Here is a 24452-nt window from a genome sequence, read left to right as displayed (position 1 = left end):
GAGGAGGAGGAGCAGCAGGAGGAGGAGGAGGAGACAAAATAGGGAAAATAGAGAAAACGAGTCTAAATTGCATTAAAATCCCCAGTGAGTGACATGTGCGTGTGTGTGTTTCCGGTTGGGTACGTGTGTGTGTGTGTGTGTGTGTGTGTGTGTGTGTGTGTGTGTGTGTGTGTGTGTGTGTGTGTGTGTGAACAACCTCTCCTCCAGTATAATTATGTGAAATTATATATATATATATATATATATATATATATATATATATATATATATATATATATATATATATATATATATATATATATATATATAAGATCACGTACATTTCTTTTGATTGTGTTATGTGAATGTAAAGACGATCGTGTGTGTGTGTGTGTGTGTGTGTGTGTGTGTGTGTGTGTGTGTGTGTGTGTGTGTGTGTGTGTGTGTGTGTGTGTGTGTGTGTGTTCGTGCGTGCGTGGGTTCAGTGAGTGGCACAGTGCCTGGGGCGGACAGAGCTAGACCGCCAGCCGGACCTCACCTCACCTCAGTCTGGCTCCAGCACTCGGCGGGGGAAGACGCACCGCCCGCGTCTCCGCCTCGCGTCCCACGTGGCTGCCACACACTCCCTGCTCGCCGCTTCTCCCCGGGAAGTGCCTCGTCCCTTGCATTCCTCCTTGTCTTCCTCCTGAAAAGTAAAGGGCGAACACACTGAGGCAAAGCAAAAGAGGAGAAAGATTTTTTTTTCTTTCTTTTTTTCTTTTTTTTTTTTTTCGGGATGACTTGTTAAAAAGATGCGAGTATGGAGTGACAACCTGGCCCGGGTGGACATGTAGCTCTTAGGGTCGTGTGGTTCCCGCGGGGTGGTCGTTTGTGTGTCCCCGTCACCACCACCACAAGCACCACCCTCTACACCCACCACCACCACCACCACCATTAGGCGAGTCATCCACGCCCCTCACCACCCACCGCATTCCCCTTCCACCATCATCACTCCACCACACCCATCAATACTCCTCCTCCTCTTCTTCCTCTATAATTTCCAGTAGCGCAACGAAGGTCAGTTAAAAGAGGAATAACAAACCGACGAGAGTGAGAGGGAGGAGGAGGAGGAGGAGGAGGAGGAGGAGACGTTGAGAGTGAGGCGGCAGGATGAGGAAGGTGGAGGAGGAGTTACGGATCAGGATAAGAGAATCACACACCGACGGGATCTTCTGAAACGTGACCCACTCATTGGACGGGACAGAAACTTCGTGGATTGCTGGTTATCCTTAAGCTGAAGGATTTCCTCGCTGGCAGGATATTTACGGCCAAAGGTCCTGCAACGCGGCGCCGAGCATGGCCGACACCGACAGAAGGCCAGACAGGAGGGTGGTGGCGATGTTAAAACTACTTCAGGGACTTTTCTTGACGTTTCTCCTCCTTCCTGAGCAGACAGGTAAGTTTGTGTCTCCTCTGTTAATGTACGTGTTTATCTTCACTGTTTGCTGTGTACGTAGACTTTTTCCTTCCGTTCCTCTTCTTTTTTGTTCATAATTTTTGTAAGCCTTGATCGGCCGCTATTGTGCGTAAAAAAAAAAAAAAAAGAAAGGGTTTTATTCCTTTATTCACTGATCTGTTTATCTTTACTGTTAACATATTCTAAACTTTTCTTGTTTTTCCTACTTTTCATTCTTTTTTTTTTTTTTTTTTTGCGTTCTCCATTATACCTAAGAAAAACGTGGATTAAACCGTTAAAGATGTCATTTCTCGTCACCGCTGTTTGTAGTCTTTGCTTAAAGTGTCACGTAAGAATCGTGACTCCAGCTTGCTTGTCACGTGTTCCCAACCACGTGTCCACATTGCCTGTCTGTGTCCCTCTTTGCAACTCGCTTATATTCTAATGACTAAAGTTATGTCATTTGAATTTCCTTTTAGTATGCAATGTGACTTTTTCTTTCTCTCTTCTTTTCTACCTTCCTGTCAATGGTCTTTTTCTTTTTTCCCTTTTCTTTTTTTTTTTTTTTTTTGTGTGTGTGTACCTGTGTAGATTTACCGGAGAAAATGTGGCTCGTGTTTTTGCATCTTCCTGTCTGTCAGCCTGGATGTATTTTTCCTTTTTTAGTGTGTGTACCTGTCTATTTACCTGTGGACCGCTTATTTACCTTCTGTCTCCTTTCTGTTTAGTCCTTTTTTTTTTTCCTACTAATTTCGTAAACCGCGTGTCGGCAATTATCTGTTCCATTAACGAACAATAAAAATTAATCTTTACTGATGCAAATGTATCAATATTGTGTGCATCAAATTACGCTGTTCATATTTAAATGTTTTCTTTATTCGGACACTTTAATTTATTTGCATATGTTTATTCTCTCTCTCTCTCTCTCTCTCTCTCTCTCTCTCTCTCTCTCTCTCTCTCTCTCTCTCTCTCTCTCTCTCTCTCTCTCTCTTAGTAAAATTTCACGATCATTCTAGACCACACAGCATACAAGTAAACTCTCTCTCTCTCTCTCTCTCTCTCTCTCTCTCTCTCTCTCTCTCTCTCTCTCTCTCTCTCTCTCTCTCTCTCTCTCTCTCTCTCTCTCTCATTCGTCTTCCTATATATGCCAACACACTGAAGTACATTCATTTACTCTAAAATAATGAGGGCAATTAAATCATTCAGCCTCTCTTTCCACACCAATTAACCTCCCCGGCGAGGCGTCCTTTATGTAAATGTTGATTATGTACTTCACCGACTGAGAAAGTCTTTATTAAATTAACAACAACCGCCACCCTTGCTCAGGTCAATCCAGGTCAAGCGAGGTCACTTGGGCGAGGTTTTTTTTTTTTTTTAGTTTTGTTGTGCGCTTTTTTTTTTTCTGTAACGTAAAAAAATGTTAAATAAAGAGATAAATAGAGAACGGAAGGATGTAGATGAACAGTATGTAAATGATGTATAATAAAAAAAAATGTCCCTCTACAAACAAGAACATTTACTAGAGAGAGAAAAGAAACACAATAAGGAAGAGACAGAGCGTTTGCGTAGGTAAAGAAATTAAATTAAATATATAAAAACAAAAAGGAAGAACGTAAGTAAACAATGTCATTCCTGTATAAAAAGAAAAAAAAAACTTTCCCTCTTTAAACATGAACATTTGAGAGAGAGAGAGAGAGAGAGAGAGAGAGAGAGAGAGAGAGAGAGAGAGAGAGAGAGAGAGAGAGAGAGAGAGAGAGAGAGAGAGAGAGAGAGTAATGAGGAGACAGAGCGTTTGTGTAGATCAATTCTGAGCCAATTATTGCAGTATTTTATTTGCCATCATAAGCCAAATGATTCCACTTAAAATAACAACAAATACACAAACAATACTTCAATAGATACTACGTGAAGGAACAAACTGATAACTACATGAATGAATAAATAAATATGTAAGTAAACAATGAAAAAAAAATGTAAATAAATAAATGACAAGGCAATATATTCGTAAACATAAATATTTACACTTGACATTAACTACACACGTATAAAACTCGCCATTACAAAACCCACACGCGCCATGCAGTGTTCATGCAACGCTCTCACGGACATGACGCTCACGTAAATAATATGACAGGAGAGAGAGAGAGAGAGAGAGAGAGAGAGAGAGAGAGAGAGAGAGAGAGAGAGAGAGAGAGAGAGAGAGAGAGAGAGAGAGAGAGAGAGAGAGAGAGAGAGAGGTGAGGAGGTGGGAGGAGGAAAAACTAGAGGATCACTGCCCACGAAAATAAAAAAAATACGAGAAAAAACAGGAATATAATTCCTTCTTGAAATAAATAAATAAATAAATAAATAAATAAATAAATAGATAGATAGATAAGTAAATAAATAAACAGCAGAAATAAAACTGGCAGACAACGAGAAAAAAAGTGCTGAATTAAAAAAACAAACAAAGAAAAGAAAAAAAACATATGACCGGGTCTAAAAATAAACAGAAAATAAAGTAAAAAAAAACCATTAAGTTATAAAAAAATAAACATTCCTGATCCTAACAAGAAAATAAAAAAAAAGGAGCTATATACAGAGAAACAAACAAGCGGTAAGGGCATTGCAAATATCCTAAGGCGACATAAAGGAGGCGACACATTCCTTACAAGACACCGAAAAGAAAAAAATAAAATAAAATAAAGAGAAAGGAGAGAAAAAAAGGAAAGAAAAAATTAAAAAGAGAGCGGTAAAAGAAATAATAATAAAAAAATACAGCTACAATTTTTTTTTCTTTACCTTTAACAACATCACCACCACCTCCTCCTCCTCCTCCTCCTTCTTCTTCAGCAACAAAGTACTTTTCCATTTTCCTTCCGCCTCGACATAAGCTTGTTTTGGGTCTCGATAGCCTGAGGGAGAGTGGGAGAGTGAGAGGGAATGAAGAGGTAGGGAGAGGAAAGGGAAGAGAGGACGGGAGGGGGACGGGAAGGAAGGAGGAGAGAGATGTGCGTATTGTTGAGGTGAGGGAGACGGGAGGGTGAGGAGAGGCATGGGAAACAGGAGGGAGGGAGGGAAGGGAGAGGAACGAGAGGGAAGGTATAGAGAGAGAAGTAGGTAAGGGAGATGAGAGAAGAGATGAATGAAAAACAGAAGGGCAAAAGGAATGCTCTCTCTCTCTCTCTCTCTCTCTCTCTCTCTCTCTCTCTCTCTCTCTCTCTCTCTCTCTCTCTCTCTCTCTCTCTCTCTCTCTCATAAATAAATAGATATAACTTAACCATTTCATTTTCGACACTCCCTCTCTGTTATTGTCTTGGGAGAGGAGGAAATAGCAAACTCCATTTTCTATTCAGCTATTAACTTCTTTTCTGGGGACACTGCTGAATATTTCCGACAAGGGAGACTTTTGCCCTTGCTCTGATTTCACAGGGTTCACAGGTGTGTGTGTGTGTGTGTGTGTGTGTGTGTGTGTGTGTGTGTGTGTGTGTGTGTGTGTGTGTGTGTGTGTGTGTGTGTGTGTGTGTGTGAGAGAGAGAGAGAGAGAGAGAGAGAGAGAGAGAGAGAGAGAGAGAGAGAGAGAGAGAGAGAGAGAGAGAGAGAGAGAGAGAGAGAGAGAGAGAGAGAGAGAGAGAGAGAGAGAGAGAGAGAGAGACTGCGTATGTGTGTACTTGGTAAAAAAAAAAATAAAAATACAGAGACATTAGAATTATATATTATGAAAGACACCCCCCCAACCCCCCACCCACCCTCCCACCTACCATCACCAACACTTACCCTTCCAAATACATTCATACAAGTATATATAAAAAAAAAAAGTAAACAGCTTATAAAAAATAGAGAAATACACACGAAATATAAATATACAAAAAAAAAACATCAACCTCTTATTTCACAAGTGTATTTTTTTTTTTTTATCATCATCATGACCATCACCTCTAAGACCTCCACTAACCTTGAAGTTCTCCATTCCTCCCACGTGCTTCCCTTTCATCCCTCCTTCAGTCCATCGCCACTCGCCTCTGCTCCTCTCCATTAGGGAACACAAAATCATTTCCTCCTTTATTCACACCGAAGCAGGAAAAATAGACATTAAATTGAGTGCTTATTCACAACCTTCTTTCTGCTCCTCCTACTCTTACTCCACCTCCAGTGCTTCTCTCTCTCTCTCTCTCTCTCTCTCTCTCTCTCTCTCTCTCTCTCTCTGCTCTTGTTTTTCTCACTTTTCCTCATTCTTAGCTAAAAGAAAACTGCTGCAGCATTTAAATAAATATAAAATGAACAATTTGCTCACAAGTCTGCACAGGGAGTGAAACACAAACTCCCGCAGCCAGTCACTCATCACAACACTGTTAGTTTGTCAGGTAACAACGTAAACATGCGTCAAGGAGGTCAAGGTCAGATTGCCCAATATCAAGTAACGGCAAAAACAAAACAAAAATTATGATGGATAAGGTAGTAAAAAAAAAAAAAAATCACGTAGTCAGGGCAGGTTCTTGAATATATGATCCTTCTTAATTAGCATCCCGATTTTCCTCCACTTTGTTTACGAAAGATGAATTACGTTAATACGCAGCGACTGCATAATACTTCGGCTTCCTGATGACGGACTCACGAACGAGTGATATTTTGCTGCCAGTCGTCGATGGAGCGCTACAAGGTTACGTTCTGTCATCACTCTCATTCTGATATTCACCAAGGATCCTCTCACCAGTGAACACATTCGTCTTCCATCAACCTCACGACTCCGCCCCGCACCACAACGCTACAACGCCATCTGTCCAACAAACTCCCAACAATTGAGTAACTGAAAAAAAATGAAGGGCACATTTCTTCTCATTTCCTACATCTTTCAGACTTCACGTGGGCACAGCCTCCACACATCCTTCATTTCTATTTAAGTAAGTCATAGGAGCCCGCCACTTCACGGTGATCATTCTTCCACCTTCTTCATTATGAATTCCTACTTAAAACTTATTTCCTCAACTTTTCCTTGATCGTCCTTCAAAAGTTCAACATTGTATCCTCCCCGTCACCTATTTTCATCTTTCCCAGGTATTTGCCTCATGAAAGTCTTGGTCTGTGGTGTACAGCGCCGCGCCTCACGTGTGGGGGACGCACAACTCACCTAACAGAGTTAAAGGCTACTCCACTACTTTTTATGGAGCCTCGGAGTCTGCTACAGTAATGCAGCACATACCGTATTCTATAGCCGCTGTTGAAGTTAGTGCTCTTTTGAACTTTCCAACTACAAGTATCCTTCCCTTTCCCTGCCTTAACCTTCGTATTCACTCACCCACTGTTCTGTCCATGTCACTTATGTGCCCCATCTATTCTGTTGGTAAACTTCAGGAGTCGGCCTTACTTTGTTCCTCCACCTTCCTACAGCCTGAAATCCTCCTGGAAAAAAAGCAGTAACACAAGTCTAGAAATTAACTGACTTTACTATCATTCGAATTTTTTTTTGTTTTGTTTTTTGTTTAGCAGTTTTACTGAATTTGTTTTGAAGCTTATGGCCAGCTAAAAACATGAAAATCAAACACCATTTTCGTAAAGACTGGTGCCGGGAACAACGCACCACTGTTATGAATGCAATGAGAAACCACGGTGGTAAAGTGAAACACTATCTTGACGTTCTCGGTGACAGTGTATCTACGCTCGGGTACTGTGCCTCCCGGGACGTCGGAATTACCAATATCACTACAGAGATTCCACTTTGAGCTTTTCACTTTCACTTTCAGTTTCTCGTAGCGTCGCGCCGTTAAATTTGACTGTCATGCTTCTCCACTTGATCATCCTCGCCGCCGCCGCTGTTAGTTCTGAGGTACACCCTCCTGCAACATGGCGTGGCACTGCCAGCCTCCATCAGGGTTACTGAGAAGGCCGCCGTGCCTCTGGTCAAGTTCTCACACCGGGTCAGCGGTGGAGGTGGACGTGTCCCTCGGCAGCGAGGCTGCGGTGCAAGCCGCGGCGCTGGTGGCGGGCTTCAAGTAACAGTTTGACGGTCTAGCGCCTGTGGTCTTGTTCGTTAGGTATTATCTCTAAAACCTAAAACTAGGATGGGTTTTCAGCGGGGGCGTTTCTTCGTACTCCGTGGCTTTCATGGCCACCAGCCTCCTGCAGCTGCAGGTGCCGCTAGAGGAGTGAGAGGACACTGCCCCGGTGCTTCTAAGGTTCTTTCATTTCTACGGGTTTGAGTTCCCGTACGCCAGCACGGGCATTAGAGTGATGGAGGGCGGTCGCTAACTGTGAACAGAGGACGTCCCCCCCGATATGCCCAGCGGCCACCGGGCGGCCACTGTGCATTCAGAATCCGCTGACACTCCGCACCAACCTGGGGCAATCCTCCTTCCGCATCAGGGAGGTGCAAAGGGGCTTCCAGCACGCGTACCTGGTGCTGTAGCCTTCCACACACGACCCTGGCCAATACACCTCGCCGCCCTCCATGCTGGGCCAGCTGCTGCTGGGACGCGGCGCGCCTCCCGCGATCCATCCCGGTCTGACGGCCTCCACGCTGCGCTCAGAGCGAGCTTTGGCAGGCAGCCCCGTGCATGCCTCTGCAGGTGCGTCAGCAGAGTATCGAGTAAGCGACTCATCAGTGGCGTCATCAGAGTACACAACACGGGGCTCAGCAGGGGCGTAGGCAGAATGTCTAGCACGCGGCTCAGCAGGGGCTTTACCAGGCACGTCAGAAGAGTCCTGAACTGGGAAGTCGGTACGAGTGTCACAAGAGGTCAAGAAAGAGGCGTCAGCCAAAGGATCAGAAGGGGTACTGAAAAGCCAGTCAGCAGAGGCCTGCTTAGGGACAACACCATGGTCAACAGCCCTTTCAGAATGGGTTTCAGCAGAGGTCTGGGCAGAGACGCCAGCTGAAAGATCAGCAAGGATTTGGGGAAACGTATAAGAAGAGGCATAAAGAGGAAAGTCAGCACCAAGGTCAGCAAGGGTACTGGAAGTGTTCTCGCGATATGTAGGATCTGGAGTATTTGGAGTGGTACCAGCAGAGGCGTGAGGAGGGAGGCCAACAGCATGGCCAGTAGGAGTATTGACAAGCATATCAGCAGAGGGATCAGCAAAAGTGTTGGAAGTAGACTCATGGTTGGAAGGATCGCAAAAGTCAGCGGGGAGGTGTGGCAGGCGCTGCCCGAGGCCTCAGCACGGGCTTTACGAGGGGCATGGGCAGCGGTCGGGGCAGAGGCCTCAGCAGAGGCAGCTAGAGCAGGCTGGGCGCCGGCAGGAGGCGAGGCGTCCTGAGAGGAGCAGGTGTGGTGCAGGTGAAAGAGCCTTCAGGTGGTGAACGCCAGGAGTCGCCGCTTCAACATCATCAAATCAATGTACTTGCTGAATTTCTTCCCGCAATGAGACGTCAGTGCTGTTGATGTTACCAATGCTGTTGCCACCATTGCTATTGAGGTCATTCACGCAGTGCTGACGCTCGCAGGTCCTCGAGTAACGGAGCGGTGGCAGCACATTTTGTTCTTTAGTTTATCGTCGTATGTTTCTGTCGAATGTTTCTGGTGCGGCTGATCTGTTCTTTATTTTGTGATAATATTCACATAGCGTGTCAATAACATAGCAAGGGATGGATCAGTAAAAAAATAAATGGGTTGGTGTAGTTCAACAAAACAAAAAAAAAAAATTTTTCATCCTTCATTGTTGGATCTCTTGTTTTGTTGAAGAGAAAGGTGTCAAGCATTCGTGTGTTTCTTTGAGATGCACTATTTGTTTGGTGAATGTCGAGTGTGAGTCTACTGGATGATATTTACTGTGTTATCGCTGTGCAATTTACTCGTTCACTGAGTTAGTCAGGGTGGAAGGTCTTAATGGCTGTTATTCCGCTATTCAGTTCATTTATTTGACGATCAATGCCAAGCACGTGAAAACTGGCATTTTCTCGCTAATCTTATGTAGCTTTTGTAGAGGCAGTTCTTTCCTTATAGAGGTCTTCCAAATACTGTTGCCTCTATCCTATGTCTCCGAATGCCTTCACAGATACTTAGGTTTGACTAAATCAGAAATTTTCCACAGTCTTTGAAACTCAATGCACTGTGATACTGAAAGTCTGTCTTGTGGAGAATGTGCCGCGTCACTGATTGGATCAGCGAATTGTGGCGATTCATCCCAAGGACAGAAGACAGAAGTCCGCGCTGCTCAGCCTGCTTCCCAAGGTGGAGCAGCTGAACGTAGAGATAAATCCTGAATACCAAGTCCTGTTCAGCTCGCCAATGATCTGATGACTTTTCAGCTGAATACCAGCAGGACAACAATCACACTGTAATATGACAAAACGAAATACATAAATAATTACATCGGAGATTTTTTGTTTTGTTTTTGTGTTCAGATATGGTGTAGTCACTGATTGCAGCAAGGTACTCAGGGAGGCGGAAAGTGGAAAAACAATAATTTCATCTAAAAATCGCTCCGATAAACATTACGTGACAATAGGCTGGCCGGGAGTGATCATTCACCCAGCATTATTGTTTCCATCACACGGAGGCGTTCAAAGGCCCGCCAGGCGCCATCACACCTATGACAGAAATGTCCTCATATTTTCCCGAAGTGAAGCAACACGACTGCAATTTGCTTACAATCTCTCAAACTTATTTAGCCAATCTACAATTGGTGGTTACGCTGTAGAACAGTTTATACTGAGCTTCTTTTTGTCTATTTTTCTATTTATCTATTTATTACAATTATTATTATTATTATTATTATTATTATTATTATTATTATTATTATTATTATTATTGTTATCACGTTCTTGCCTATAAAGTCTGTAAGCAATTCTCAATATTTACTTCAATATAAAAAGTTACCCAACAGGAATAATTATATTAGCTTATTTTTTTTTCAACTTAATTGGTCTATTTATTCTATTTATTCACTTGGATTTTCTTTTAACATTTCTTGTCTATAACGTCGGCAAGCAATTCTTTTTCACTACAGTCTAACAAGTTACCCCACAGGAATAATTATACCTTACGATCTACTAATTACAGTACCACGCAATTTTAAGTTCCTTGTGGTAGTATTCGATAATTAGGCGGCCTATCATTACTACTACCACTGCTACTAATACTACTACTTCTACACCAATAACTACCACTACTATTGCTCCACTACAACAACTGCCCGTCACTATTACTACTATTACTACAGCTGGTGCTAATGCCCCTACTACTGCTACTACTGCTACTATTACAACTACTGCCACACACACACACACACACACTAAGCATCTAACCCAACACACCTTCATCCGCCAAGTCTTCCTGTACTGAGTGGGGCGCAGAATTCACTGAAATAGTCCACATATTTCAATACCTCAGGATTTTTCCCGTTGAATCTGGTGTCCAATCGCCGGGCGTTTGATGGCCTGTCAGCTTGTTAGTCACTCAAATGGTGAAAGGTTTCCACTTTATAGCCGAAAAGGTCATCTTGTGCATTATATATAAAGCGGGCTCTGCCATTTCAAATACATCAAAGCATACTAATATTTCGAAAAATGGAAGTGTATTACATCTTTTTTTGTATGTGTGTGTGTGTGTGTGTGTGTGTGTGTGTGTGTGTGTGTGTGTGTGTGTGTGTGTGTGTGTGTGTGTGTGTGTGTGTCGATTACTATCTTCACACTGCTACGTAAATGATGTGTGTGTGTGTGTGTGTGTGTGTGTGTGTGTGTGTGTGTGTGTGTGTGTGTGTGTGTGTGTGTGTGTGTGTGTGTGAAGATGAATATTTGTGTGTTCTGTACCTAAATGTAAATATGTATGCAAGTACGTATGTATGGGTATGCCCGAAATCATGAATATGTATGTTGTAATGTATTATGTATCCAGATAGGTAATGATATGTATGCATGTACAAGTGCATATATGTTACAGTCAATACCTGAATCCAGACAATTTGTAAAGTGACTTATTTTTTCAGGCAATTTGTGAACTGCCTGGTTAGGTTAGGTTAGGTTAGGTTAGGTTAGGTTAGGTTAGGTTAGGTTAGGTTAGGTTAGGTTAGGTTATAACCTAACCTAACCTAACCTAACCTAACCTAACCTAACCTAACCTAACCTAACCAGGCAGTTCACAAATTGCCTGAAAAAATAAGTCACTTTACAAATTGTCTGGATTCAGGTATTGACTGTAACATATATATGAGTAAGTATGCATGAATATACGAGTATGTATGGATATGTAAATATGTGTATGTGTATATGTATGAATTATGCAGTTTTGTATATTTACATTTGTGTATGTATGTATGAATCAAGGTTTACGCATATATTCGCGTATATATGAATGAATTATGGACATACAACACATTCTATTGCTGTTGTGGTAGACGGCCATTGTTCTTCTCCTAAATCTATTAACAGTGGTGTTCCTGAGGTGTTTGTCCTGCCCCACTCTCTTCCTATTATTCATTAATGATCTTCTAAACCAAACTTCTGTTGCTGTTCATTCTTACGATGATGATACCACCCTGCACTTTTCCACGTATTTTCGTAGACGTTCATCCCTTCAGGAGGTAAACAGTTTACGCAGGGAAACCACAGAACGCCTGACCTCTGATCTTTCTAAAATTTCCGATTGGGGCAGAGCAAACTTAGTACTGTCCACTGCCTCAGAAACTCAATTCCTCCTCCTATCAACTCGACACAACTTTCCAGACAACTATCCCCTCTACTTCAATGACAATCAACTGTCCCCCTCTTCTACAATGAACATCCTCGGTCTGTCCTTTACTTATAATCTAAACTGGAAACTTCACATCTCATCTCTAGCTAAAACAGCTCCTATGAAGTTAGGTGTTCTGAGTCGTCTCCGCAAGTTTTTCTCACCCCTATAGCTGCTAACACTGTACAGGGCCCTTATATGTCCATGTATGGAGTATGCTTCACATATATGTGGAATTCCACTCATGCCGCTCTTTTAGAAAGGGTGGAATCAAAAGCTATCCGTCTTATCAGCTCCTCTCCTCTAACTGACTGTCTTCATCTTCTTTCTCATCGTCGCAATGTTGCATCTCTTGCTGTCTTCTACCGCTATTTTCATATCAACTGCTTTTCTGATCTTGCTAACTGCATGCCTCCCCTCCTCCCGCGGCCTCGCTGCACAAGACTTTCTTCTTTCTTTCACCCCTATTCTGTCCACCTCTCTAATGCAAGAGTTAACCAGTATTCTCAATCATTCATCCCTTTCTCTGGTAAACTCTGGAACTCCCTGACTACTTCTGTATTTCCACCTTCCTATGACATGAAAATTTTCAAGAGGGAGGTTTCAAGACACTTATTCTGTAATTTTTTACTACCACTTTCGACTCTGTTCGGGGACCGGCACCTCAATGGGCTTATTCTTTTATTGCAATTTTGTTACTCTTGGCCGGTGCCCCTCCTTCATAAAAAAAGTACATACCTTTATACGCATACATGCATGAATATACAGTATACCTTTACACAGTGATGATAGGCGGGAGGCACATATACATACAATAGTTGTGGATGAGTTCAGCACCCACGTCCACCATTACAGATCAAAGAGAGGGAGAGAGAGAGAGTTCCCTTCGACAAAACACTTTTTGTTCAGTGCGGCGTGGCAGCACCACCTCTCACCCTACAGCCCCCCGCCACTACACCGCCACACCCCATCACACCTTTACCTGGTGTTATCCTCTGCCACCTGAATTAATCTGAGCAGCTTTACTGCGGATTCTATACGATTTCAACAATGAATATTTCCGCATGAAGATGAATCGAATGAAGAGAAGAGGGATAAGGGAAGGGGGATACACACGTTGATGTATGTATTCCCTAGGCGCTAGTCAATGAGGCGGTGGTACTGGTGGTGAGATAGATACTCATGGTGGACGGGAATGTATGTAAGATTATTCTGAAATATCTATGTAGAGCGTCACCTCATTCCGTCTATTATGATTCGTAGCTTTGTTTCGTAGCTCTACACACACACACACACACACACACACACACACACACACACACACACACACACACACACACACACACACACACACACACACACACTGATAACTGAATTTCAATGTATTATTGATTTTTTTGCAAGATTTTTTCACCTTAAGCACAAAATGTATCCAAAATGTCTCCCTCTTCTTTATTCAATCAAACACACACCAACCACTCCGCCATAAGGTGCTGGAAATACGAGTTCAAGTCACATAATATACGATTTCTAACCACAGTGGTGTTTAAACCCACTGTATTGTCAACATCATACTTATCATCATAGTTATCAGCATCGTCAGCATCATCAACCAGTAAGATTTTAACTGCAGACGGAATGACAGGTTTAGAAAAAATATCCCATGGTGAATTCGGGTGTATTGGCAAAGGTAGAATTCAGACTTACAACCTTTACCACTGTAGTGCGCAGGGTGAAGGCTAGCAAACCCAACGAGCCTGTGCAGAGGAATTCGAAAACGGGACACAAAACTGCACGCAACAATTATGTGCCAGGAGGAGTAACTGACCGAGTTATTTTGGAACAAAGAAGAACGTGGGAGGATAAGCTGGATACAGAACAACATAGAAGTTAGCATGGGATAATAAAGCCAAAGAAGAAAGAGAAAGAACAAAAAAAAAAACAAGAGAAGAAGAAGAAGAAGAAGAAGAAGAAGAAGAAGAAGAAGAAGAAGAAGAAGAAGAAGAAGAAGAAGAAGAAGAAGAAGAAGAAGAAGAAGAAGAAGAAGAAGAAGAAGAAGAAGAAGAAGAAGAAGAAGAAGAAGAAGAAGAAGAAGAAGAAGAAGAAGAAGAAGAAGAAGAAGAAGAAGAAGAAGAAGAAGAAGAAGAAGAAGAAGAAGAAGAAGAAGAAGAAGAAGAAGAAGAAGAAGAAGAAGAAGAAGAAGAAGAAGAAGAAGAAGAAGAAGAAGAAGAAGAAGAAGAGAAAGAACAAGAACAAGAACAACAAGAACAAGATCATATAGCGCCGTAAGACCCAAGCTATAACATTGTGGAGGGAATCATGAATTCATACAAGGGCATCTTACTGCATCGTGAACACCAAATTGTGATGTAGTGGAGGGCGTCGCAGGCTGTAAAGTACCATAGGGCGGAGTACCACGATGTAACCCAGTGCAGGAAGCTATGCTGGGATTTAACAGAGGACAGGAGTACCAGGGCTTGAGAGTACTGAAGCGTGATGTATTGGAAGTCATAAGCTGTACAGAAGACAGAAATACCAGGGCTTGAATACCGAAGTGTAATGTATTGGAAGGCGTACTAAGGTATGTGTGTGTGGTCGTGTCACCTGTGGATCGTTATTGGCTATCAAGCACCTGCCTTCTTGACGCCAACGCGCTGCAGACCACCTCGCTACGCCACGCTACGCCACGCCTCACACATGCACGACACGATTTACTGCCGCACTCGCTCACTTCCCTGCACCATCGATCACTCTAGCATCGACCTCTGCCGTGATAATAATAATAATAATAAGAAGAAGAAGAAGAAGAAGAAGAAGAAGAAGAAGAAGAAGAAGAAGAAGAAGAAGAAGAAGAAGAAGAAGAAGAAGAAGAAGAAGAAGAAGAAGAAGAAGAAGAAGAAGAAGAAGAAGAAGAAGAAGAAGAAGAAGAAGAAGAAGAAGAAGAAGAAGAAGAAGAAGAAGAAGAAGAAGAAGAAGAAGAAGAAGAAGAAGAAGAAGAAGAAGAAGAAGAAGAAGAAGAAGAAGAAGAAGAAGAAGAAGAAGAAGAAGAAGAAGAAGAAGAAGAAGAAGAAGAAGAAGAAGAAGAAGAAGAAGAAGAAGAAGGACAGAAGGGCACAATAATAATCTTCCCTTTCAAATTGTTTTCTCATCTTCCTCTTCCTCATCCTCCTTTATCTTTCTCCTCCTCCTCCTCCTCCTCCTCCTCCTCTTTCTCTCTAATACCACACCTAATGAGCTCGGGAGGGAATAAAAATAAAATACCCGCGCCGCAGCCACCGACAAATACTAATATTAATGTAAGATGACAAAATAATTAGCGAAAATTGCCGCGGGAATCGGCAAGAAGGGAGGAAGCACAGGTGATTCAGGTGAGGCCGCGCTGATTGTGGCGGCGAAACACACACACACACACACACACACACACACACACACACACACACACACACACACACACACACACACACACACACACACACACACACACAAAGTTACGTATAGAGTGAAAAGTGTTGATATCCCACCGCGTGTTAAGTGCGTGACCATGAGCGCCCCATCAGAAACGTTACTCTAAAGCATACATGTCAGCCATTTAAACCTTTATGGGGCCACGCGGCGACCTTTGTGGGGGATGAGAACCAAGAACTGCCGGGCTGGTGGGGAGTGGGTGGAGAGTGGGTAGGTGGGAGGCAGGTAGTTAATGATATATGGAAGATTAAAATTAATGTTCCTATGAACCAGAACGATACTTTGTGGGAATGTGTGTGTGTGTGTGTGTGTGTGTGTGTGTGTGTGTGTGTGTGTGTGTGTGGTATAAACACTTTTACGATTCCGGAAGCCTTAGGTCACACGTTTTAATGCTGCCCGCTGAACTGTGATTGACTAAGTGAGTAGATGAGTGAGAGAGCGAGAGAGAGAGAGAGAGAGAGAGAGAGAGAGAGAGAGAGAGAGAGAGAGAGAGAGAGAGAGAGAGAGAGAGAGAGTACATTGTTACACCGTGCGTCGCGGGTTTAACACACATATAGTACAAGTAAATACAATGAAATAAAACACCAACAGCTTCAACGTGATTAGTCGCATGAGCTTGTGAGGCGGCGACGTTTGATGTCAGTTTTGATGTCGCCTCTTTAATTAGTATTTCGCTGAGGGATGACAATGATAGCGATGGGAAAAATGCAGTCAGGTGAAATACAAAACTGATACACGACAGGATACGAGGATGCTTACGATGAAGAATAAAGTTCACGATGTGTTTTTGTTTTCACGATACTGAGATGCGTATAATCCACCATGTTTTTTTATATTTTTTTTTATTTATTTATTTATTTATTTATGCAAGGCGGGCTCTGGTCTAAAACAACAACAAAAAAAAAATACATATACATACGAATACACAAGCTACACAAATGGAAAATTATACACATATACATACATACATACAGTCAGGCGTCCCGTAAAGACAAATGAATAAATAAATACACAATAAAAAAAATAATACACGAATACAAAAAGCTACACAAATGAAAACAAAACAAAATATAAATACACACACACACACACACACACACACACACACACATACATTCAGGCGTCTCGATTCATACGGTTCTTTTCTCTTGCCCTGAGAGAATCCAGAATCCAGAATCCAACTCAGAAAACAACTTGTGGAATAATTTTCATCTGTCTCGCCAAAATCACATCAGCTTGTAATTTCACGGATGCCAGCCATGCGCCAAGGAGAGGGGAGAGCAACAGGGGGACGGGGAGGGCTGGGAGAATAGAGGGGGGTGGGCGGGGTTTATTAAGAGCCAAGGGAATAAAAGATGGGGGCGAGGGGAAGGACGGAGAGCATGATGGACCATTTTAGAATCGAGATGATTGTTTTCCCTTCGTCTTCCGCTGCGTACGGTCACGTTGGAGGAAGAGCAAGAGGAGGAGGAAAACAGGAGGAGTGGAAGAAGAGGAAGGACGTAAACAGGAGGAGCAAACGAGTGCAATATGGAGGAAGAGAAAGGGAAGGAAACAAATGAGAAGGAGAAGAGGAAATGGAAACAAGGGATGCGGCGAGGACGAGGAACAAACGAGAAAGGAAGAAAAAGAAAGGGAACACAAGAGGATGGAAGGAAGTAAGACGGAAAGAAAACGGAAACAAGATGGAGTAAATGAGGAATATATGGAGGAAGAGAGAGGAAACCGAAGCAGATGGAAGGAGACATGTATGAATAACGGGAGGACATGAATACAATATGGAAGAACAGAAAGGGGATAGCGAGAAATGGTAGAAAACAAGTCAGAAAGAGAATAGAAAAAAGAGAAGGAATGAGGTAGAGGAAGAAATTAATAAATATGGAAGAGAGAGAAAGAAGATGAAGAGGCAATGGTATAATATAAAGAAACGAGAGAGAGAGAGAGAGAGAGAGAGAGAGAGAGAGAGAGAGAGAGAGAGAGAGAGAGAGAGAGAGAGAGAGAGAGAGAGAGAGAGAGAGAGAGAGAGAGAGAGAGAGAGACTACGAAGAGGAGAAGGAAGAGAAATGCGGCGGCGATGAGAGAAAAATATGGAAAAAGATGAGGGAAAGGAAGGAAAAAATAAATAGAAAAATATAATAAGAAAAAGACGAGGAGAACGGTCAAGACAAGGAAGAGTAAAGAAGAAGAAGAAGAAGAAGAAGAAGAAGAAGAAGAAGAAGAAGAAGAAGAAGAAGAAGAAGAAGAAGAAGAAGAAGAAGAAGAAGAAGAAGAAGAAGAAGAAGAAGAAGAAGAAGAAGAAGAAGAAGAAGAAGAAGAAGAAGAAGAAGAAGAAGAAGAAGAAGAAGAAGAAGAAGAAGAAGAAGAAGAAGAAGAAGAAGGAAACAAGGAGACTAAAAAGAGAAAGCGAACTAGAGCAGAAGGAGGAGGAGGAGGAGGAGGAGGAGGAGGAGGAGGAGGAGGAGGAGGAGGAGGAGGAGGAGGAGGAGGAGAAAGAAGAAGAAAAAGAAGAAATAATAATAATAAGAAGATGAAGAAGATGATGAAGATGAAGATGAAGATGAAGAAGAAGAAAAAGAAGAAGAAGAAGAAATAAGAAGGAAACAAGGAGACTAAAAGGAGAAAACGAACTAGAGGAGGAGGAGGAGGAGGAGGAGGAGGAGGAGGAGGAGGAGGAGGAGGAGGAGGAGGAGGAGGCAAAGAAAAAAATAACCCAAATTAATTTCCAAAACGTACATTGAATACTTCCTCGTAATATTTTTTTTTTTTACTTACTTTCATAATCAAAAGTTCCTAATATTATTTTCATCAAGCATTACTACCCCTCTCCCTCTCTCTCTCTCTCTCTCTCTCTCTCTCTCTCTCTCTCTCTCTCTCTCTCTCCCCTCCTTCACACCTTTACTTTTCTCTCATATTTCTCCTCTTAATTAGCAGACTTAGACGGAAGGTATTTTCGTCAGGTGGGATTCCAGACTAGATCGCCGATTTGGACCTGCAGGAAAGGAGGAGGAGGAGGAGGAGGAGGAGGAGGAGGAGGAGGAGGAGGAGGAGGAGGAGGAGGAGGAGGAGGAGGAGGAGAAAGAATAAGGTCATATTTTATACTATTTCTTCATACTCATTCTTATAGTCACAATCTCTCTCTCTCTCTCTATGTGTAAGTGAAGTAAGAAGATATATTTTATTTCACTGATAATATTATTTTACTGTATTGCATTAAATCTAGGTTACCATTTTTACATTACCGTGAAAATATTATGAATGTGAAGCAAGTGCAGAGAGAGAGAGAGAGAGAGAGAGAGAGAGAGAGAGAGAGAGAGAGAGAGAGAGAGAGAGAGAGAGAGAGAGAGAGAGAGAGAGAGAGAGAGAGAGAGAGAGAGAGAGAGAGAGAAATAATTACTAAGGCTCGTTTAACTAAATTGCATAAGATAGAGTAGTAGATAACAGGTAGTAGTAGTAGTAGTAGTAGTAGTAGTAGTAGTAGTAGTAGTAGTAGTAGTAGTAGTAGTAGTAGTAGTAGTAGTAGTGGTAGTAGTAGTAGTAGTAGTAGTAGTAGTAGTAGTAGTAGTAGTAGCAGTAGTATATTGCAGTGGATAAATGGTAGTGAAGCATAAAACGAAGGATGCAAAGGGTGTGGATTACGACGAGGAAGAGGAGGAGGAGGAAAGAAAGGGAAGGTAAAAGGAAAAGTGGCTGTTTTAGCGCATATATATATCAAAATCTAGCGAGCAGGGAGGAATCCAAAAAGCAATCAAACCAGACATCCCGCAGAAAAACAAAACAGAAAAATAGAAAAAAAAAATATATACGTTGGATAAAAAGAAGCCAAAGTAAAAATACAGAACACTCTGAAAAAAAAAATGAATAAAATGGACGAATGAACGAATAAATGAATGAATACAGAAATAAATGAATATATAACTAATTCCTGGAGCACGGGGCAGTAATGGTTATATTTTTTTCTTTATTCTTTTCTTATTTTTTATCACGCTTTTTCATATTTTTTTTGTCAACGGAAAAGTATGTTGCATTTTATTCTTTTCCTTTGTCTTTTATTCACTTACTTTTCCTTTTCCTCCCCTCCTCACTCACTCTTTTTTTTTTCTTTATTTCATTTGCATTTTATCACTGAAACACGCATCCTCCTTATTTGTTTTCCTTTTCTATTCTCTTTCGTTAATTTGCCTCTTTTTTCCTTCTCATTATTTATATTTTCTAATAAGCTTAACCAATGAAAATAACAATGACTTTTTTTCTTTCCTATTGTTTTTCTTTTCATTTTATTCTCCTGTTCGTGTTCCTCATCTTTAATTTTTATCTACTCCACATCTTTTCCTTCCCTTTCTCCCTCACCTTCAATAATAAAAATTACAAGACGTAAACAACTGACTAAACTTTACTCCTTAAATAGTAACTCTCTCTCTCTCTCTCTCTCTCTCTCTCTCTCTCTCTCTCTCTCTCTCTCTCTCTCTCTCTCTCTCTCTCTCTCTCTCTCTGGGAACAAAGGGCCGCCATAAGTGAGGTAGTCGGCCAGGTAAAGAGGCCTAGGTCGAGGGAGATAGAGCGAGGGAGATAAGGCGAGTAGGATTAGGTGAGTGAGATCGGTTGAGGGTGACACGGGAAAAAATGGTAGTCGTCTCTCTCTCTCTCTCTCTCTCTCTCTCTCTCTCTCTCTCTCTCTCTCTCTCTCTCTCTGTGTGTGTGTGTGTGTGTGTGTGTGTGTGTGTGTGTGTGTTAAAGGATGGAGGAGTAAAATGAAAAATGCATATGCGTGTCTGGGAATATAGCAACTTGTTTTTTGCAAGAGGTGAAGGGCAAGGCAAAGAAAATAACATATAAAAAAAAAAACAGATGATAAATTAAAAAGAATGACAGATAATGAGAGAGAGAGAGAGAGAGAGAGAGAGAGAGAGAGAGAGAGAGAGAGAGAGAGAGAGAGAGAGAGAGAGAGAGAGAGAGAGAGAGAGAGAGAGAGGCACAGCACTACAAATGAACAATAAATAAAAATAAATAAATAAATAAATAAAAGTTAAATAACATCTATGATATATTGTTTCGAACCCTTCTTGAGTATCATGTGCAATTTAGTTATTATAAAACTACTACTACTACTACTACTACTACTACTACTACCAATGTTGAGATTACGTACACGTTCACGTTACATCAAATCAATAAAAGGTAAACAAAAAATCGCAACCAATGCCATTCCTAAATAATGAAACGAGTAAATAAAAACATAAGTCAGTCACTAAATAAACTCAAGTCAGTCAAAACCAGCCACACATTCAGTAGGTTAGGTTATGTTATGTTAAGTTAGGTTAGGTTAGGTTAGGTTAGGTTACGTTAAATTAGGTTAAGTTAGATTAGGTTAGGATACGTTTTGTTACGTTAAGTTAGGTTAGGTTAGGTTAGGTTACGTTAAGTTAGGTTAGGTTAGATTAGATTAGGATAGGTTATGTTACGTAAAGTTAGGTTAGGTTAGGTTGAGGTGGAATGAGGTCAAGTGAGGTTAGGTTAGATTACATTAGTTAAGTTAGTTAATAAGAAAATAGAAACTGGAATTAAGATAAAAAAAAAAAAGAAAGAAAGAAATTGCTGACAGAGGAAACACCGACTGTTTGTCAGGAATGAAATATAAGAATAAATAAATAAATAAATGACTACATAAATAAATGAATAAATAAAGGCGAGAGAGAGAGAGAGAGAGAGAGAGAGAGAGAGAGAGAGAGAGAGAGAGAGAGAGAGAGAGAGAGAGAGAGAGAGAGGATAGATCAGTGGTGGGAAATTTTGACAGGAAGAAATAAAAGGTAATGAGGAAAACAATGATAGTGAATACGAAGAAGAAAAAATATTGCAAGGAAAAAAATAAAGAAAATGAGGATAAAATAAAACAAAAATATTAATAGTGCATAAATAAAATGAGGGAAAAGAGAAAAAAAGAGAAAAAATAATATAAAAATATAAAAATCGTTGTTGCAAGTAAAAGAAACAGCAGAGAAAGAATAAAACAACAATTCAGAACGAAATAAAGTGAATAAAAAAAATTAAGAGGAATGTGAGGAAAAAAAAAGAGGAAAACCCACGATTGTAAGTAAAGGGAGAGGGGGAAGAGGGCAAGAAGTGGAGAGAGGGAAAGGAGAGAATGAATTAGTTATGTCAGCTTTGCGTCACCTTCTTCTTTTCTTCATCCCAAATTCTGAAAGAAATCCTCTTCCTCTCATCTCATCCCACCCTCCTTCTCCTCCTCCTCCTCCTCCTCCTCCTCCTCCTCCTCCTAATCCTTGTCATCGCCCTCCTCTTCGTCTTCGTTCTACTCCTCTTCCTCAGTTTCACGCCTCTGCACCATTTCTCCTTCCTTCCTTCCACTCAACAACCTTCTCTTCTTTTTGTCATTTGTCCTTCTTTCTCCTCTTCTTCTTCTTCTTCTCCTCTTCACCCTTCTCCATTTCAATACTTCTCTTATCTCCATCTTTCCCCTCCCACTTCCATCTCTCTCTCTCTCTCTCTCTCTCTCTCTCTCTCTCTCTCTCTCTCTCTCTCTCTCTCTCTCTCTCTCTCTCTCTCTCTCTCTCTCTCTCTCTCTCTCTCTCACCTCTACTTTCTTCTCCTTATTTTTTTCCTCTTCTCTACCTCTTCCTAAGTTTCCTGCATCCCATTATTTTTCTGTAGTCTTTCTTTCACTTCTTCCTTTATATCTCTATCCACATTTCCTTTCTTTACTTCTCTTTCTCGTCCCTCTTTCTTCGCCCTCTCTTTTTTTTTTTATTTCTCCTCCGGTCTTGCTTCCACGTCCGTTAATTTGTCCTCATTTACTTCTCTTATTCTATCTTTCTCGCCTCCAAACTATCTTCCACCTCTTCCTTCTCTTGATCCTCTTCCTCCTTTTCCACCTCTTCTTCCTGCTTCTCTTCCTTTTTCTACCTCTTCTGTTTTCTGCATTTCTTCCTTTTCCTGATCTTCCTCCTCCTTTCTCATTTCTTCATCCAGCCTCTCTTAATTTTTCTGATTCTCCTACTCCCTTTCCACCTCCTCTGTCTCCTGTACTTCCTCCTTTTTTTCTGATCCTCCTATCTCTCCTGTGCCTCTTCCTTTTCCACCTCTTTTCCCTCCTGCATCTTCTCCTCTTCCTGATCTTCTCCCTAATCGGCTATACGGGCCTAAGTCTCATCACAAATTTCCTATCAGCATCTTTACTGGTTGGTCGCATCATACATTCTCTTTCTCGGTGCTTCAGAAGACTCAAGTAGAGGGAAAGATTTAGTACTTTGCCTAACAATTCATGAAGAAATGATGTTTAGTTTTCTCTATCCTAGAAGGAGAAAAAATTATGTATACAACCTTAAATGTACAGTCTTACACTAAAATTTCGTGGTAAAATTGTTGATGTTTTACGTTATCTATCTGCTGATACCCTATAAGGAAAGAGGTCCTTATTTGTTTTATCAGTCTGTTCATGTTCACGTACACTTCTTTTAATTAAGGGCTGTGGATCCTATATATTACGTTGCCAACTTCTATGCTTCGTAAACAATAAGATTTCAGAATTCATGGACTTACACAGCGTAGTTTTTGTTACTCTGATCTACTAAGAACCAACTCTCGGGTTCTGTAAGGAGACAGATACAGTGGAAGTATAGTGGGAGAAACAGACAGTAATTTGACTTCTGACCGTCACTGTACATGTGGCAATACACAGTTGAATGTAGTAATAGTGGGAAAAAAACGCACTACGGTACACATGATGCGAGGTGTAGCCAAGACTGCGCAGCGAAAAGATGAGCAATTTCAGAGCAACACAAGCCGAGAGCACAGCGGCGCCAGATGCACGCTGCCTCCTGAAACGTTTTTTGGTTCATAACTTCTGACAGGGAAGGGAGTTTTTTATAGATTTTTTTTCTATTTTCAAGTAGGTTATCGACTATTCCGTGTTGAATGGGGTTGGCTCTGCTGGTGAACTGATCCTCAATGCCGTGGAAATGTGGAACAAGCCAAGTGACATAAATATATATAGACAGATCTAGGTAGACATAATAATGGTGGCCATATAGGTGACGGAGGTAGTGCTACTATGATGATGATGATGATGATGATGATGATAACGATGATGATGCTGACGGTAACGTTGATGATTGTAGTGATAAGAACGGTAACTGAAAGAAGAGTGACTGCAGTGACTGATGATAGTGAAATGCGGAAAAGGCACAACGTAGAGTTTTATATATCACGCCATGAAAAAAAAATAATAATGAATAAATCAATAAAATTAATAAACTGATAAAAGCGATGTAAGATAGAAAGCATATCAAAGGAAGATCGAGACAAAGAAGATAGAAAGACAGAGAAAGTGAAGAACACAATTACGACGAATAGAAAGAACAGATAGGAAAACAAACGGAAGTAAAGAAAGAGTCAAGAAAACAAAATTACGAAAAAAAAGAACAGAGAAGAAAACAAGAACAAAGAACCAGAAGCAAACAAGCGAAAACAAATGGAAGATGTAAAGTAATAAAACAGTAAGAGAGGAAGTCAATAAGAACAAAACTATGAAGAAAAGAAGAAACAGACAAAAAAAACAAAAACAAAAAAAACAAAGGGATAGAAAAGCGACCGATTAAAAAAAAAAGTTATAACACTCATTCGATTCAAAACCAATAAAACAAAACAAGAAACACGACAAACTCCATCCAACCACCACTCGCTCCTTCATCTGGTACATTCCGTAACTTTATATAGGTAAGAAAAAAATTGAAACCAGAAAGGAAAACGGGACGGTGCGCTAGGAAAAAAAAGAATATATATATATACAAGACCCAACAAAAAATGGGGGAAATGGTTGGGGATACTGAAAGAAAAGAAAAAAAAATGAAAAACGCAACAAACCCGACAGACCTGAAAGTATCTGTCCATCAGTCATCATGGAAGGCTGTGTG

At 41.2% G+C, this 24452-nt stretch overlaps 2 protein-coding genes across 14 annotated transcripts in view; one reads left to right on the top strand and one right to left on the bottom strand.

Moving 5' to 3' along the window:
* The window catches only part of LOC135105903 (uncharacterized), a 107131-nt gene that overhangs the window by 14835 nt on the left and 67844 nt on the right, over positions 1 to 24452 (bottom strand). For 7 of the 13 annotated variants that reach the window (XM_064014570.1, XM_064014571.1, XM_064014572.1 and 4 more), the window contains one exon: positions 523 to 664. In XM_064014570.1, the coding sequence (XP_063870640.1) occupies positions 523 to 664 (142 nt within the window). Of the gene's footprint in view, positions 1 to 522; positions 665 to 5804; positions 9666 to 24452 lie in introns of those variants that run through there. The other 6 variants (XM_064014578.1, XM_064014565.1, XM_064014567.1 and 3 more) reach the window with 1 other exon arrangement.
* The window catches only part of LOC135105902 (putative carbonic anhydrase-like protein 2), a 145330-nt gene continuing 121533 nt past the window's right edge, over positions 656 to 24452 (top strand). The window contains exon 1 of the mRNA XM_064014564.1: positions 656 to 1414. Within this exon, the coding sequence (XP_063870634.1) occupies positions 1315 to 1414 (100 nt within the window). The 5' untranslated portion in view covers positions 656 to 1314. The remainder of the gene's footprint in view (positions 1415 to 24452) is intronic.

The sequence above is a fragment of the Scylla paramamosain genome, chromosome 12, assembly GCF_035594125.1.
Source record: "Scylla paramamosain isolate STU-SP2022 chromosome 12, ASM3559412v1, whole genome shotgun sequence".
In the NCBI taxonomy this organism is placed as follows: domain Eukaryota; kingdom Metazoa; phylum Arthropoda; class Malacostraca; order Decapoda; family Portunidae; genus Scylla; species Scylla paramamosain.
Note: the sequence above shows the minus strand (reverse complement) of the source record. Positions and strands in the feature narration are given on the sequence as shown.